The 16,071-nt window shown below is 35.9% G+C and overlaps 1 protein-coding gene across 15 annotated transcripts in view; it reads left to right on the top strand.

Moving 5' to 3' along the window:
- The window catches only part of PMCA (plasma membrane calcium-transporting ATPase 3), a 765,800-nt gene that overhangs the window by 722,831 nt on the left and 26,898 nt on the right, over nucleotides 1-16,071 (top strand). For all 15 annotated transcript variants that reach the window (XR_014131792.1, XR_014131781.1, XR_014131782.1 and 12 more), the window contains 4 exons: nucleotides 308-506; nucleotides 3,366-3,577; nucleotides 8,036-8,187; nucleotides 12,255-12,393. Coding sequence is in view for 3 of the 15 variants with exons in the window: in XM_081761243.1 (XP_081617369.1) it covers nucleotides 308-506; nucleotides 3,366-3,577; nucleotides 8,036-8,187; nucleotides 12,255-12,393 (702 nt within the window). In the remaining 12 variants the exon portion in view is untranslated. The remainder of the gene's footprint in view (nucleotides 1-307; nucleotides 507-3,365; nucleotides 3,578-8,035; nucleotides 8,188-12,254; nucleotides 12,394-16,071) is intronic.

The raw sequence follows: 16,071 nt of genomic DNA, 5'->3' as shown, positions 1-16,071 counted from the left end.
AGCTTTTGTAGGACAATTTTACGGGTAGGTGCATCATACCTCTTGATGAAGTGTTGGTCAAAAGTGGAATTCTGTTAACACATGGTGCATGTGTAATACCGGTGCCTGGCCGAATTCGGAGATAGAGAAATGAATGTAGTTCTGATTTAGAAGTCGAAGTAGTTTTGGTTGTGAATATTTTCACTTTCGATTTACACAGTTGAAGTAATAGTCTAGTTGTGAGTTTAGTTGTTATTGTGTAGCGTCTTATGTTCTTAAAAATAGTCGAAGTTTCTGTTTCAAATTGATCAATTTAAATTCTTTTCAGGCTGTCCAAATGTTGTGGGTGAACCTCATTATGGACACCCTAGCATCACTTGCTCTAGCCACAGAGCTGCCTACGCCAGATCTTTTGTTAAGAAAGCCTTATGGTCGAACAAAACCTCTTATATCAAGAACAATGATGAAAAATATCTTAGGGCAGGCTGTATACCAGCTCACAGTAATATTTACTCTTTTGTTTGTAGGTAAGTAAAGAATTATCCGTATTTCTATACAGCTACATGCTTTCTAATTTTGTTTGAGTACTTTATGTTATAGATATTGATGTGACGTCTACAAGTTCAGCGTACAAAAATTTCACACCTTTCACTAACTAGTACAATTTAATTTGAGCTGAATTATACGAGGTGACTGTATAGTCAATACTAAATAGCATAAACTATACAAAATGCCGCATTTGTTCTCAAATGCCGAGTATGCAGACATGCTTTTTGTCTATGGCTTTTGCAACTGTAGTTCAAGGTGTGTATTACAAGAATGTAGGCGAGGGTACCTTGATCGCAGAACACCTGATAGGCGCAGATTTTCGCGTATGTATGGGACATTACATAACACTGGCATGCTGCCAAGTGCACAGTTGCTATCTGAATGTCCCCGGCAGCACACTTCCGACGAGGAAGACAATATTTTAGTGTTGGTCCGAAGAAGTCTTAGAACTAGCGTATGCAGGATTCCCAAACGCGAACGTGTAGCACGATCGTATATGCATCGGATTTTACTCGAAGATGGTTTACATACTTTTGATATACAACGAGGTTAACATCTCCATGCAGGGGACGGTGAGCTGCGTGTGAAGTTTCGTCAGTGGGTGCAGGCAAATAGAGATATACTTCCATATAGTATTCTATTTACGGACGAAGCTACTTTTACCTGACAAGGCGTGAACAACACCCGCAACGCACATCAGTGGATGCATAAAAATCCGCATGCAACTGTCCAGACAAATTTCCAGGAATGTTTTGCAGTAAACATGTATTGTGGGATCGTTGATTTGTTTATTGGCCCCGTTGTTATCAGAACGAATGACGGGTCAACACTACGTGCATTTTCTGCAGCGTGATTTCCCACTGCAATTACAAAATATTCTTCTAGCCACACGAAAAATATCATTTTTCCAACAAGGACGGGACACGGTCATTATACTCGTACAATTACAGTTGATGAACCGGCCTTGGTGGCTACGTCCAGTGGCCACAACGATCACCAGACTTAACACCTGTAGACTTGTGTACATGGGGTTGGGTAAAGGAGATTGTGTATGGGAGTAGATTTCGTACACGCGAAGATCTTATTGCCCGAATTAATGAAGCCTTTGTTACCATACGAGAACGTCGGGTTGATCTGAGACGGGCTACAACGAATGTCCTAACACGAAGTGGTAAGTGTATTGAAGACAAGAGAGGTATTTTCGAAAAATTTACTGTAATTTCTAACGCAGTAAACACTTACGACTGTCCTGCAGATAAGAACTGAAAGACGTTAAGTGCTTTCCGTTCATTCGTTATTGTGTCCTACCATGCAATTGCAATTCTTTTTAATACTGCCATCTCTTGGTAACCAAGAGAAACTAAGTACATATGACAACATGTTGCGTTGTTATTCATGCATGATAGTTTCATAATATTGCGTTAACACACTTGATATCCAATTCTGCTTGCTTTAAATCGCTCAGTTTTCTTTGATACAGCAGGAAGTACATTTTCAAATGACTCAATGGTTCGAAGTTTGATATTGATTCATTCCTTTTTATGATGCATCCCCTACGATACTAGTCGTATTACGACACAGTTTTGGCTATTTACATGGTATGTATTATAGCATACATTGGATGGTGAGATTCCTCATTACATTCTGAGTCATTAGGGTTTGATACCCAGATTTGAGGGTCAAAATGTGGAAGTTTTTAATTCCGGGATACTGGAATCGGTGAGAGTAAAGAATATCTAATGCCTATTACGTGTGCTACCTACCTGTTTTTGAATGACTCAGATATTTTCATTAGTTCCGGAAACATGTACCTTCAAAGCAATGTGTACGACATAGAATAGTCTTTTCGTCGATATCTCGATATCGTGACAACGAAGCGGCGGAATGGACCTATGGTTTATTAGACTATTTTACTTGTCAGAACCCATACTATCATTGCTCAGAGTATGGTCGTTTCCTGGCCGGATACTTCATATACATATATATATATATATATATATATATATATATATATATATATATATATATATATAAAATCTCGGGATGTACAGTTAAAGTGGGTTGTGAATCACTGGTTCGTTCGATGCTTTCCCACCGGGAATCGAACTCGGAACCCCACTCACACCAAACGTACATTCGTTAGCCATTAGACAAGTAAGAACACTATGCGTAAAGTAGGTATTATTTGTCACTTGTTCTGTATCTTAACACCACCTCCCGTCTTGTATATTCTCGGTGCTACGAAAAAAAAAAAAAAAAAAAAAAAAAACTAATTTTCTCGTGTTTAATAAGCTATTTGTCAGTTGTTAAGTTTTGAGATTTTGTCGCTTTCTCGAGTGCTTTTCTAATTTAATTTCGTTTCTGGCTTTTCCAAGCTTCTGGATGAGGACACTGGGTCGAGAAAGTGTAACTTATTTTTCAGGTCATCCTAAGTGAGGTTTTCCGTGGGTTTTCCTCATTCCCACCAGGCAGATGCTGGGATAGTACCCAACATACAGGTCCCAGGTCGTTTCCTATCTTGCCCGTACCCCTGATAATGTGTTCGCCAAGGGACGTCATCTCTCATATGTGATGAGCTTAGGGCCATAGATGCCCATAATGACCAGAAACATATATAAATAAATAAAATTTCCGAGTTTCTGTTATCAAGACTTTGATGAACTACTTTCGCCAGCAGTAAGTACATTTATCTTGTTCCAGAAAATGTTGTTTATTTACAATTTGCAAAATCTATTACCGGTTATAATGGAATTGCAATAGTTAGCTATGAAAACGTGATTCTATAGTACACTTAAGGTTCTTCCATTCGACGAATTAATTTTGGTTTTTTGTTTCAGGGGATAGAATGTTAGATATTGAATCAGGACGCTGGGCAGAGCTTGGTGCTGGACCAAGTCAGCATTTTACTATCATATTTAATTCGTTTGTTATGATGACGTTATTTAATGAAATAAATGCGAGAAAAATTCATGGACAAAGAAACGTATTCCAAGGCTTCTTTTCGAATCCTATATTTTATTCTATTTGGATTGGGACATGCGCAGCCCAGGTATGTGGTATTATGAAATCTCATTTTGTTAAGGCATATTTTAAAAAGTACTTTTAGAATATATATTTTTCTTTTTTTCACTGATAGGTGAACGAGAAACAATAAAATTCGATATTTCATTTTTTCTTTCTTTTTCGAGACTGCTTATTTTTTGATAGTCTTTGTCTTTTGGTCTCATTAGCTGCTATTCTGGTTTGTTCACGCTGTTTAACATGTGATGTGTCGTCGGTAAATATAGATTACTCTGTTCTAAAAGTCGTAATCTGACGCAAATGATTGTACTCTATAAGTGTTTCGTTAACACTTCAGAGATGAAATAAAAAGTATTCAAAACAAGAGCTTTAACTGAGGAATGTAAAATTCGGTGCCATATTGACTTCTGGAGTCACGAGTTAGTGGTACTGCGTTAAAAGTTTAATTTAATGCAGAAATATAAAAATTCATCACTGGACTCTCTTTCAGTTTTCAACTTGGCAGCATTAACTCGAGACTCCGAAAGCTAATAAGACACTGTTCCTGACGTTCCCCAATTGCCCCTCATTTTATATACCAGGTTGTCATTTAAAAAAAAAGTATCGCTGTTCAGAGAACTCTGGAGACGTAACCACTTGACAGAATGCAACCAAACTTAGTAGGACTATATACAGAAACATGCAGAAATGATTGGTGTAGAAAAAACATTTAGTCCCAGTGTTCGCCACAGAGGTAATTGTGGCGCTGCACAACGCAAAGTAAGTGCAGCATGGACGAAAAACGATACTAGGAATGCTAAACGAGAAAAAAGGCTATAATCGTCTCTTCTGTGGGACTCGTGACATTGCACCCCGTGGGCAGCGGCAGACTTCCGGGGAGGGTTTTGGGCTAAAGCTCCCTTTAAAATTCCTGGATATCTTACAAAAACTAAGTTAAATGTTAGTCTGTCCATTGCTCATAAGTTGCAATCTCCCCCCACAATTCCAGGAAAAGAATAGTTTCAAATCTTGCCTCCAGAGGCTATTGTGGTGCGGTTCAGTTGCAACTACAGTAAGTGTGGTATGGAAGACAAATGACATTATTGATGTTAAATGAAAGAATGGCCGTAATTATGCTCTTCTTCCCTTGAGACGCGTGGTATTGATGTGCAGTCCTATTGATAACATGTTGTAGTGAAGTGTTATGGGCGATGATGTGGGGTTCTGCCCGAAGGCAGGTCTTTGACGTGAAGATCCGTGGGCAAGGTGAACCCATGGTCATTTGCAGTTACTTTATGAGTAGAGTCCGGATTTTCGCTTAAAAATGTAAGAAATATGTAATATATAAGAATATGTAATATTACATGTTACATATTTATGAAAACGTAATATTAACACGCGTATGAGTATGCAATATTTAAAACGAATTATGAAAATAAAAAGGAAAATGTACTACACTTTATCCTGCTTAATGCAAGTCCCCCAATGAAGTGAAATGCTTGAACAGCTTAGACAGTCATACGTCACTGACGTGACTGATTGCAGGATAATAAAAATCAGGCACGAATGAAGGAAGATGTGAATCGGCTAGAGAGAAACAGGAAACCCCGAGAAAAGCAATGCAAACGGCATTTGTACGTCAGAAATCTCATGTAGTGTGGTGTGGTCCCGTTTCAAATCTAGAACCTTTTACACTATATGCGCATCCGTCACCACGGCCCAATCTTGAAATGAATTATACGCAATATACAAATTTAAATACTAAAATCAACTTAAGACGAAATGTATTGTTTAAATATATTTATTTCGTGCAGGGAAAAGCAGTCCTATATCTTTTAAACAATACCAGCTGAACTAAGATTGAAGAATATTTCCACTAATGAACATTTTTAGTTTGAAATAAAGTACTTACAAAAGATGTGCCTGCAGTTCAACTGTGTTGTTGCACAATGGGTTAGAAGGTACATTTTCAAATGATCAGAAGTAAAATTTTGTCGACAATCGGATAAAATATTCTTGTATGCAGAGAATGATCTCTCCACATCACATGAGATAACAGGAGCGTATTTCAACAGGGGGATGTAGTTGGGGGAAATATCTTCAGGGGGGTGTCTTGTTTCACCACTAAGAATCTTACACACTGCCAATAGGCTGTCGTAACCCGGGTTTCTTTTCAGCACTGCATTTAGTTTCTTTCGAACTTTTTCTCCTACATCTCCACACACACCTTGCAGCAGTCTCTTTGCATTCTCTATGATTTCCATGGATTCCAACAGTCTCTAGCTTTTTCATGCTTGTAGGTAGCCAACCAAAATTGCTGTCTATGTATGCGATATCACACGCTACTTTTGAGTCATTAAACAGTTTCTGAGCAATGCCAACTGACACAGCAGACTCCGATGGAAATGAATGAACAACAGGCTTAATTTTTTGAAAATGTTCATTGTAGAAATGTACTGCCTGTATCCAAGTGCCCCATCGTGTTAGCACAGGCTCCGGAAGAAGTGGCACGTCTGGCAGTTGATCTCTGTAAGCTTGAACACGTTGTGGCGCCTTAACAAACATTTTTTTTCGTGGAAGAAACTAGTTTATTTACTTCGCAAAAGTTGTCCCTCACCTCTTCAGCAACACGCTGAAGAGCATGGGCCATACAGGTGAAATGAATTAAGTGAGGGTAAAAAACTGTAAGTGCTCTAGCCGCTTTTAACATATACTCTGCACTGTCTGTATAGAGAACAATGACATTTTTCTTCCTGAACTCCTCCCGGCCACAACAGTTTAAGACCGTCGTTTACAAGCAAGCAATCGTGGAATGATTCGTACGTTCCAGCAATTTACTCGCAATAAGATAGGATTTAGATGGAGCATCTTCACTTAACTTTCCAATCACTGAATTTGCTACATAACGTCCCAAAACGTTTGTTGTTTCGTCCACAGAAATCCAAATATATGACCTACCTATTTCTGCCCTAATGGTATCTATAGCTTCCCTATAACAAACTTCAAGATAACACTTTCGAAGAGTGGATTCGTCAGGAATTCGACGCCAGCAGTACTTCTCCAGAAAAGCACGATATTTTGGCACTTGAAATTTGTTCCAAGGAATGTTTGCTGCTATCATTGCTTGGCACAAGTCTTTGAAAAACTCACTCACTGAAGTATCTTGATGCATTTGTGTCAAGAGTACTTGTTTTTTTGCAGTTCGCCAATTTTTATTTCTTGCATGGAGTGCACTTCGTACATGTTGTTCTGAGATTTCATTGAACATCCATTTTTTTTATTATCACACACTTGGCACAACATCACTTTACTGTCCCTAGTAAACGTATCATCAATAGTTACCCACGACCGCAATTTCGCGGATAAAGTTGAAGCAACCGGAGCCATTTCTAATTTCGACGGTCAATACAGAACACCTGCGTTTTGCAACTGCAATACTACTGTCCTCCTGTCATTCAGTTGAACAAGCGAAGTTCTTTGAAAGCTTAGGTTACCTGCTATGATATTGCCATTGTCGCCAGCTTCTTGGAACGAATTCTTGCAGTAAATTTTCGGAAGCACACTAGCATACAGTTTTAACTTGAATTGCAGGATTTGCTTTCATCTTTATTTCCGTTCGACCTCCGATAACAATCAAATAGACTTCATTTTAGGAATTTCCTGGCCAGTCGCCTGTCAGGCACGTCATCTGTTTTCCTCCAGAGATGAGAATAAAGAGCGCTGCTAATGTACCCCGGAGGGAGGATTTTTACTAGTTTCTTCTTATATTTCTTTTGTTATCGGCGAAAATTCTGCGAAACATGGTTTGATATATATATATATATATATATATATATATATATATATATAAAAGATAGATATTTCTCTTTCGGTGAAGAAATGAAAAGATATACATGACAAAATTGAATCTAGATGCAAGCCTTGCACAGTTGGAGAGTTTATTTTTTTATTTTATTTTAAATTAAAATTTCAGCAAACGCAAAATTTTAAGACAGTTTTATGTAAAAAATATGTAGAAACCATAGAAATATGTAATATTGGTCAAAATATTTAAAAATATGTAATATGAAACTTGAGTTAAAGCACCCTACAGGTGTGAATCACAAACATTTAAGGATTTGACGAACCTACATATGAAGGGAAAAATATGTAATTACATACAAATCCGGACATTACTTATGAGATGATGATGACGGTCTACGGACAAGACCTTCAGTTTAACTTGTGCGAAAACTCGCTTTTGTTTCTGCTTAATAAGATAAAATTACAATTGTGATCAGTAGTTATTGAAATCCGCTGACGCATCCGTTCAAAATCGAGATTCTGATAGAAATAACTTCGTAACTGAGTACTTGAGGGGATTCTTAAACTCAGGCTTTAATTACAGTCGTTAGATATAATAAACTATGTAAATAGATTTGAGAATAATGCTCAACAATGAAGGAAATTCATTAGCAATCCCCATTCGTTAACTCTACTCTAACATTTTGTCGTTTCTTTGCACCAGGTAGTCATAATTCAATTCGGAGGAATGGCGTTCTCAACCAAAAGCCTAACCGTAGAACAGTGGATGTGGTGCCTTTTCTTTGGAGTAGGTACCCTTCTATGGGGCCAGATCGTAACAACAATACCAACAAGAAAAATACCAAAAATATTATCGTAAGTATATTGAAAGGTAGTAAGTAAATGTCTTCTTTCCTTTTTGTGTGTTCGAAATAATGAACTATAGCAGTCATATTGAAAGAAAGCTTAAGATAGATCAATAACTTTTTAAAGAAAACTAATAGGAATCATATTTTAGTATTGACTAATCTTTAGAGACAAAACTTTTTTGCTACTGCAATATGTGGAATACGTTTAAAAAAATGCATATGTGTTTCCAGAAACCTCAAACTTTTCGATTTAGAGCCAGAAATGACATTTATATTATCGCGAATTTTTTAGAAATTCTGCATTACTTGTGATAAATGCGAATAAAAACGAAAAAGTAGAATTCCTGCTAATTATTGCTCATAATAACTAAAAATCGTATTTCTAATATTAACTTAAAAGCTCTGCTAGTTATTTGATCCAGAAACTGTTTCACTTGATAAAGAGGTAGACATCAACAAAACTGAACTGTTATTAAAATCCTTGACTGTGGTGAAAATGTCCATGATCTGTTGGTCGCTTACCATGAATTTAAGGTTATTGAAGTTGAAAGTAAGGTTATTGAAGAGTGAGGGTAAGGAAGTTGACATTGTATCATTGTTAAACAGTTTAAAAGTTAACCACGGGTCTTTTGCTGTCAGCTCGTTACGTTCAATATGGTTGCCAGTCCCAAGTGTTGATGTCAAGAGATTCTTTTCCAAGTATAATATGATTGTTACTGACAGGAGAACAAACTTAAAACGAAGAATTGGTTGGTAATGTCTTGCTTCATGTTATCCTTTAACTAAGAATGAGGTTAGAGAAAGTGTTCATAAAGTTTCATCTCTACTATTTTTCCTTTTGCACAAACTGATTTCAGTTTGTTTGCGTAAAGATTAGATGAAAGTACATAAGTCAAATTACAAAGATGTAAGTGCAAATTGAGTTGAATTTGAATTTAACGTCCCTTTCAGCAGCAAGGCTACGTGAGACGGGACCTACTGATTAACGTGGAATCCGAACCACTTGAGCTCTCGCCGGGAGTAAGTAACAAATTGAATAAGCGAAGAATTCATTAACTCTTTTTTAATATTGTGTAAAGAATTCTATCGCCGTGGACCTCGTGTTGTATTATAAAATCCATATTAAATTTATCTGCCTGAATGTAGCTTTTTGGGAGTAACCCACAGGAAAACTGCCAAAAGTGAATAGTTAAGAGTTAAAAAGGGAAATGAAAAATCTCAGTGCTATTTTAAATGGGCTTAAAAAAAATACAAAATCTTACCTTTTAGGTAGTTGAAATAGGAAAAGAAACTTTGCTAGATTTTTGAGTTCGAGGTGCAAGGCCGTAGGCCGAGCTAAAACGAGTTAATGGAACGTATTCGTTACAGTTGTTTTGTGTCGTTACGGTATTGTTAATCTGCACGGTTATTGATTTCTTACGTTATTATTATCGCAGTTACTGTTGCATGTGAGATGCGAGGCCGTAGGCCGAGCAAACCCGGGGTTTTGGGGGTAAAGGCCCCAGCTAGCCAAAGGCTAGTCTTTGTTAATAGTTGTCGCTCGCTGTACTGTTGCCTACTGACGCCAAAGAGGGTGTTAAGCTGTAAGCAGTTATCCCATTTAATGCTATTGTGATCATTTAATTGTAATTAAAACTGCATTGCTTGAATTCAGTTATTTAAAAATAGAACAAGGGTCGTAACTATTTTAGATTTGAACATTAATATTTGCATAACAGCAAGGTAGTTGGGTGTCGAAAAAAAAAAAAAAAAAAAAAAAAAGGTTAAATGTAACTAATTAGAACTTTTAATTAAGCTCTATTTTATCTTATAGTGTCAAGTGAGCCAAAGATGTGGTATGAATTCACATAGTAATAAAAGTGAGATATCTTGTTCCATACATGTATATAACGAGATAATTTTGAGCTAATTTTTCTCATGAGTTACTTTGGTCTGATATACAACCATTTTAGGGGGTGAGTTTCAAAAAAAGCTCGTAAGTCGAAAAGTAAGGGCCATCCTACCTAATATTCATATTGTTCGTTTGATTGAAATATAAAATTGTTTACTTAGGTTATGTTTACCAATAGACTTCGTGTACGTGAGTGTATATTTTTGAGACAGTGTAAAATTAATCCAAGTTTGTTTTGGTAAAGGAAACAAAATACATATAAAATCTCGCACACACACACACACACACACATATATATATATATATATATATATATATATATATATATATATATATATATATATATATATATATATATATACAATCTCATTATCTGCACAGTTATTATGGATTTGTACATAGTTATCAAAATAATGGAAAGACCGATTTACTGTTACAAACAATTTTTGTGAGTTAATAACATGGGACATTCGTGAAGTGCTTCTCTTTTAGAACATACGGATTAATATAGTATGGATTCGTGTCTGTAATAGGCAAGACGATGGTGGTGGAAAATGGGGAAAAAGACCTATCAGATTTTCAAAGAGGACACTTTGTGGATACGTATCAATGGTGGTGGGGCAAAACATGACCAGCGATGGGGAAATAGTGGACGTAAAAGGAATTGCCGAAAATTGAAGAGAATAGTCACATAGACCAGATTTATGGTTCAGAATGCGTACTTTCTACCGTTAAAGCTGATATTGACGAAGGCTAGATTACTGTCACTGGCGATGTGTACATTTTGGGGGACCAGGTGCGTCCTATAGTACAGATGCTGTTCATGCCAATCCCCACATTCCGTTGTGTTCAAGGTGTTTGTGACATCAGAATTTACTTCAATACTTTCTCTGGCCCGCATAATCCCCCGATTTAAACATTATTGAACCTAAATTCACTAGTTTTCGGGCAAAGAGCTTATTAAACTGTTCTGGAGCAGATATTCCGGCACAGTTTCGTCCATCACCAACGTAACCAAGTGTTGCACTTTATAAGGAATACTCTTCTATATACCATTCTCATGAGTTCTGTACCTCAACTCCGGCACAAATGCAAGCTGAAGTACAAAATAAAACGTGGTCCGGTGCTGTATTAATGAAGTAATTTTTGTCACGATATTTCCATTATTTTTGATGTCTGACTGTATATCATATTCTGCAATATTAGTAACATTTTACAGAAAGATGAGACATATACCAATTGAAAGATCTCATTAAACTTAACAAATATAAATATGGGTGAGTGTAAATATAAATATGGGTGTATATATACATAGTGGTCTGTTTATAATGATAGTAGTAAATATCTCAAATCATAAAAGGCAGAGAAGCAAAATTTTGAACCAAAGAACTATAGGGAGTGGGAGAACGTCCTAGCTATTTTCGAACATCATCGGATGAACAGTGTTGCCAGCATAAAGTTACGTTTTTTTTTCAAATAGCACTACGTCAGATTATTACATATTTCAAATCAACATGTCAATCGAAAACTTAAAATACTACGTTTATTATTCAGTGTTGCACACTAAGGATGTTATAGTATAAGAAACATCCAAAGTTTGGAAGCCTCTGTCACACATATAACACAACGGAGATGTACAGGATAATGCACAGAAAAGTATCTTAGCGTTGGCCATGGTGTTTCGAATGAATAGGAACGAAGTTACAGGGCTTGAAAATTGGAACTTTTTGAAAGGGTTTATTTCGAAAAAAAATGTTTAGATAACTATAATATTGGAAAACTAGTTGTATCGTTTGGAATTGGCAAACAAATCAGTTTGCCGTTGACAGCACTTCGATGTCTCGAACCGTTCCGGAGATATGAAAATCATTGGTGAAGTTTGTAACACTGTTTAAATCATGTAATTGCGAGAACTTGTAATTACAAGTATTCAAAGCTTTTGCTGTAATATTTTAAAAGAGAAAGAAAACAACAATCATTTTAAATATTTTGCACATATACACCATTTTCAGCAGTGTGTTAACTGTGTAATAGGTATACGTCTCATCTTTGAACGTTGTTTTTCGTTACAGGCTAAGAATATTGTACAAATTAATTTACAAAAGGTTGATTTGCATGAAATATATTTACGCACAATGACTTGTGTAGATATACTCATGAAAAATCATGTCACTTGTTTTCAGTTGGGGAAGGGGTCATCCAGAAGAATACACCGACACTGTTGCACTTGGTGAGGAGAAGTTCGATTCAGATTCACAAGAAAAGAAGCCACGAGCAGGTCAAATATTGTGGATTCGAGGCCTTACAAGGTTACAAACACAGGTAACACATCCCCAGTGGATTTGTATTCTGCTTTTTTGCTTTCAATCCTACGAAAATCAGGCAAGGTTTGCGTGTGGATGTTCGGGAACATAATCAAAGTTACGTAATGAGAAATGCAGTAGTGATGTTTTGAGGTATAAGAAGGAAGTGAAGCACAAATAAGTTTTTTTTTTTTAAAAAAAAAAGAAACACTTACATTATAACTTGTAGAAAAAAAGAATGCTCTCATACGATATCGGTTGAAAGCTGCTGTGAACAACAGCTTTCAAATAGATGTCATTTTTTGGGTGTTCCACCTGGTTTGATCCCAGAATATGGAAGCTTCTGGTGGATAGCATTGTGGGCGAATAAAGTGAATATTTCGTTAGTCATTCCATGAGCTATGAACATAATACAGTATCTGTTAGTTAAAACTAAGTGACAATAAAAATAACTAATATGCTGGTTGAAAGTTTCAATAATGAGGCACATTCGAAGTTTGTATGTCAGACTTGCCTTGTCTTTCTGTTCTGTAAGTCTTTGTTCCACTGATATCCGCCAAGGAATGTAGTCTCACTTGGTTTCGTAATAATTTTAATAATAAATCAATGTACTTAAAAAATAACTTCGCTCATTTTAAATGTCTTGAATGGTTTCCTTAAGTGAGTCCCCTTGCCTGATTTATGGATCGTAACATTAACAAACCTGCTTAACTCTTGAAAGGGATGGATATTTTCATGTTTGATGCTGGTGAAGTGGTTACTAACTAATTATTTAAAGACAGTTGCTCGAAACTCTGGTTTCTTGTGTGTGTGGTGTGTGTGTGCGTGCGTGTGTGTATTGAGGGAAATGAATTTTCAACTACAGGATAGTGTGGCTGTGGATTGATTTTTTCTTTTTAAATTTATATTAATGAATAAAATGTGTTGTAAAAAAATAATATCCCTTTCAGGTTATAGAGGATTATCTAGTGTTTGATATGGCATCTTGGTGCATTATTCTTGTGTTTAATAATTAAATTTCTTCCAGATAGATACATGTTTACCAGTACCTTAACCATAGGTGTCCCATAAAATGCAGTGTAAATAAGACAAGGGGAAAACTCCCTCTGTTGTTTCCAACTGTACTTACTTTATTTAGCTGAATTCATTCACAGCTAACCTCATCGTCATAGTATAGGATTCGGTAACAAGCATGCCAACCTTTGACTTCTCTCTAGTACAGCTATAGATTTGAGTATAGTATGGTCTTGTGCACTTCTATTGCTTATAAGCTATCTCTGTCAGTTATTATATATGGTATTGCTATATGACCTTAAAAAAAAATAAATAAATAAATAAAATATAAAAAAAAGTTCGGCATGGGATGCGTGTGTATATATATTGATAAAAACTCGCAGAGAGAAGGGGAGGTTGTTGTCACTACTGGTTTTTTGAATGCATTGGAAATACTCTTTATTTTAATAGTACATAAATTGTAAGTATATGAAGTCAAATATGTAGAACAAAAGTACCCGTGGGAAGTACTGGAAATATCGCCTAACTATACATAAAAAAGTAACATTACTCAAGTTTGTTGTTGTTATATTAGTACCAAGTATTACCACAGTATCATTATGTAAGAAGATAATTTGGCACAATAATATTTTATCAATATTAACACAGTAACTATAGAATAACTATCTAGGATGCATTTAAAACAACGGAAGGCGTAAAATATTAGTATTCTATAGTTACTAATATTTTACGCCTTCCGTTGTTTTAAATGCATCCTAGATAATGTTAGTGTGAATGTGATAATCAGATTCAAGTAAGTTTTCTTCGAGTATCAGCCAGCGTAAAAATATTGACTTCTCACGTGTCGAATATACTTCAGATCGCCAGGATTGATTCAACATCATGATTTTTAGAATTTGAAACACTCCTTGGCACGTGATGTTCTTTCTCTTAATAACTAATACACTAACTTTATGGCCAAAGGCACTTAAATGTTGATAGTAACAGCGAAAATCTCACAATTTGATGCTGTCTTGTGCTTTCGTAAGCTTCCTGATTATCCACTACCATGTATTTACAAACAATAATATGTTTTCATCCAGTTTCATAATTTAAAAATAGGGTTTTTCACTAAATTTGGCCAGAAGTATATTAAATATATCCCTTAAAATTTGGAATGGACATCGTAAATGAAATTCGTTACAATAATATGTAAATCAGTCAAAAATAATCTACATTAACTTAATGGAAATCATATCGTCTGTCTGGTCACTCTTAGCTTATTTTAAAATTCAGGACAATTATCTCCCTTAAACTTGGTTTGGGCAACCATATTCACAGTTTTGTACTAAGGCCGCGATTGCTCAGTGGAATAGCGTTCACCTCTGGTGCATGAGATTCTTGGTTCGATCCCAGCTCGAGCCGCGTAAATTTTGCGGTGGACAAACACCATATGCGTGGGTTTTGTAGGGGTTCTCCCACTTCCTTCATTTCTCATCATCACAGTCTCCTTTAGCCTAGCCGGCATAACTGTGGGACGTAAAACTTCATTTTTCATATTTTACTTCTATGAATATTTTAGAAAATCTTCGTTGAAAAACTTCTCATGATGAGTTTTGTTGTTACTAATAATTCTGATGACAAATTTATGAGATGTTACCTATGCTATGAATTGTTTCATTCCAATAGTCTCTGTAAATAATATATATACAATAAGTACAGATAATGAACAGGAAATTACTAATTATGGATTATCTTGATTATAAGTGAGAACAACTTAATACACTATGAAGTGAACTAGGTGATACTGGTGTCTTGCTGACATCACATTTTTTAGTTTCCATAGTCTTCGTGTGAATGAACTTTTATAGGAAGTTGCTCACAAGGTCTATAGTAGCAAGTCTATTTGAAATTTAAATGTAATGGAACAAGTTCCATACCAATAACTATAATTTCCATTAAGCTAATTTACGTGACTCATATGATTAATGTATACTTTATTGCAACAACTTTCAATGATATTGTGGAAGATTTTAGCAAATGCATTAATATTACACTTTTTGTGCAAATTTACTGGGAACTTATAAGTTATTAGAAATGAAAGGAAATGTAATATTGTTCTTAGCGAAAGTTTCTCAAGTATCAAAGGAGCTTTGGAAAAATTCAGTTCTTCGCACGTGTTAATGTTTTTGGTTAATTATATCTAAACGAGTTCTTGACGTAACGGAAGAATTGCGTTTATGCTTCACCGACTGGTAAAAAGCTTTCGACCAGGTCAGTTGGACCAAACTTGTGAAACTACTTTAAAAAAACTGGGTTCAGCTGAAGGGATCGACGACTCATTCGCAATCTATACACAGGACAAAGAGTGAACTTGCGCTTGAATGAAGGAGGAACCAATAGAGTGGAGATAGGAAGAGTAGTCAGACAAAGATGTAATATGTAACGTTTACAGTGAATGCTTAATGAAGAAAGTATTAGTGGGAGTTGGAGATTTCTAGATTGGAGCGCAGATCATTCATTAACAAGGTGAGTTATGCTGATGACATGGTTTTATAGCTAAAACCGAAGAAGAACTAGAGGAAATGAAGGAGAAAATAGTTGACACTGGGAAACTATATGGAATGCAAATCAATATCGAAAATTCAAAAAAGTCATGAGAATATCCCGTGGAAACGCTCTTATGGATCCGAGTAAAGCAGAG

This window comes from Thermobia domestica, chromosome 6 (genome assembly GCF_964235325.1).
Source record: "Thermobia domestica chromosome 6, izTheDome1.hap1.1, whole genome shotgun sequence".
NCBI lineage: Eukaryota > Metazoa > Arthropoda > Insecta > Zygentoma > Lepismatidae > Thermobia > Thermobia domestica.
The sequence above is the reverse complement of the archived record's forward strand: the minus strand, read 5'-3'. Positions and strand labels throughout refer to the sequence as shown.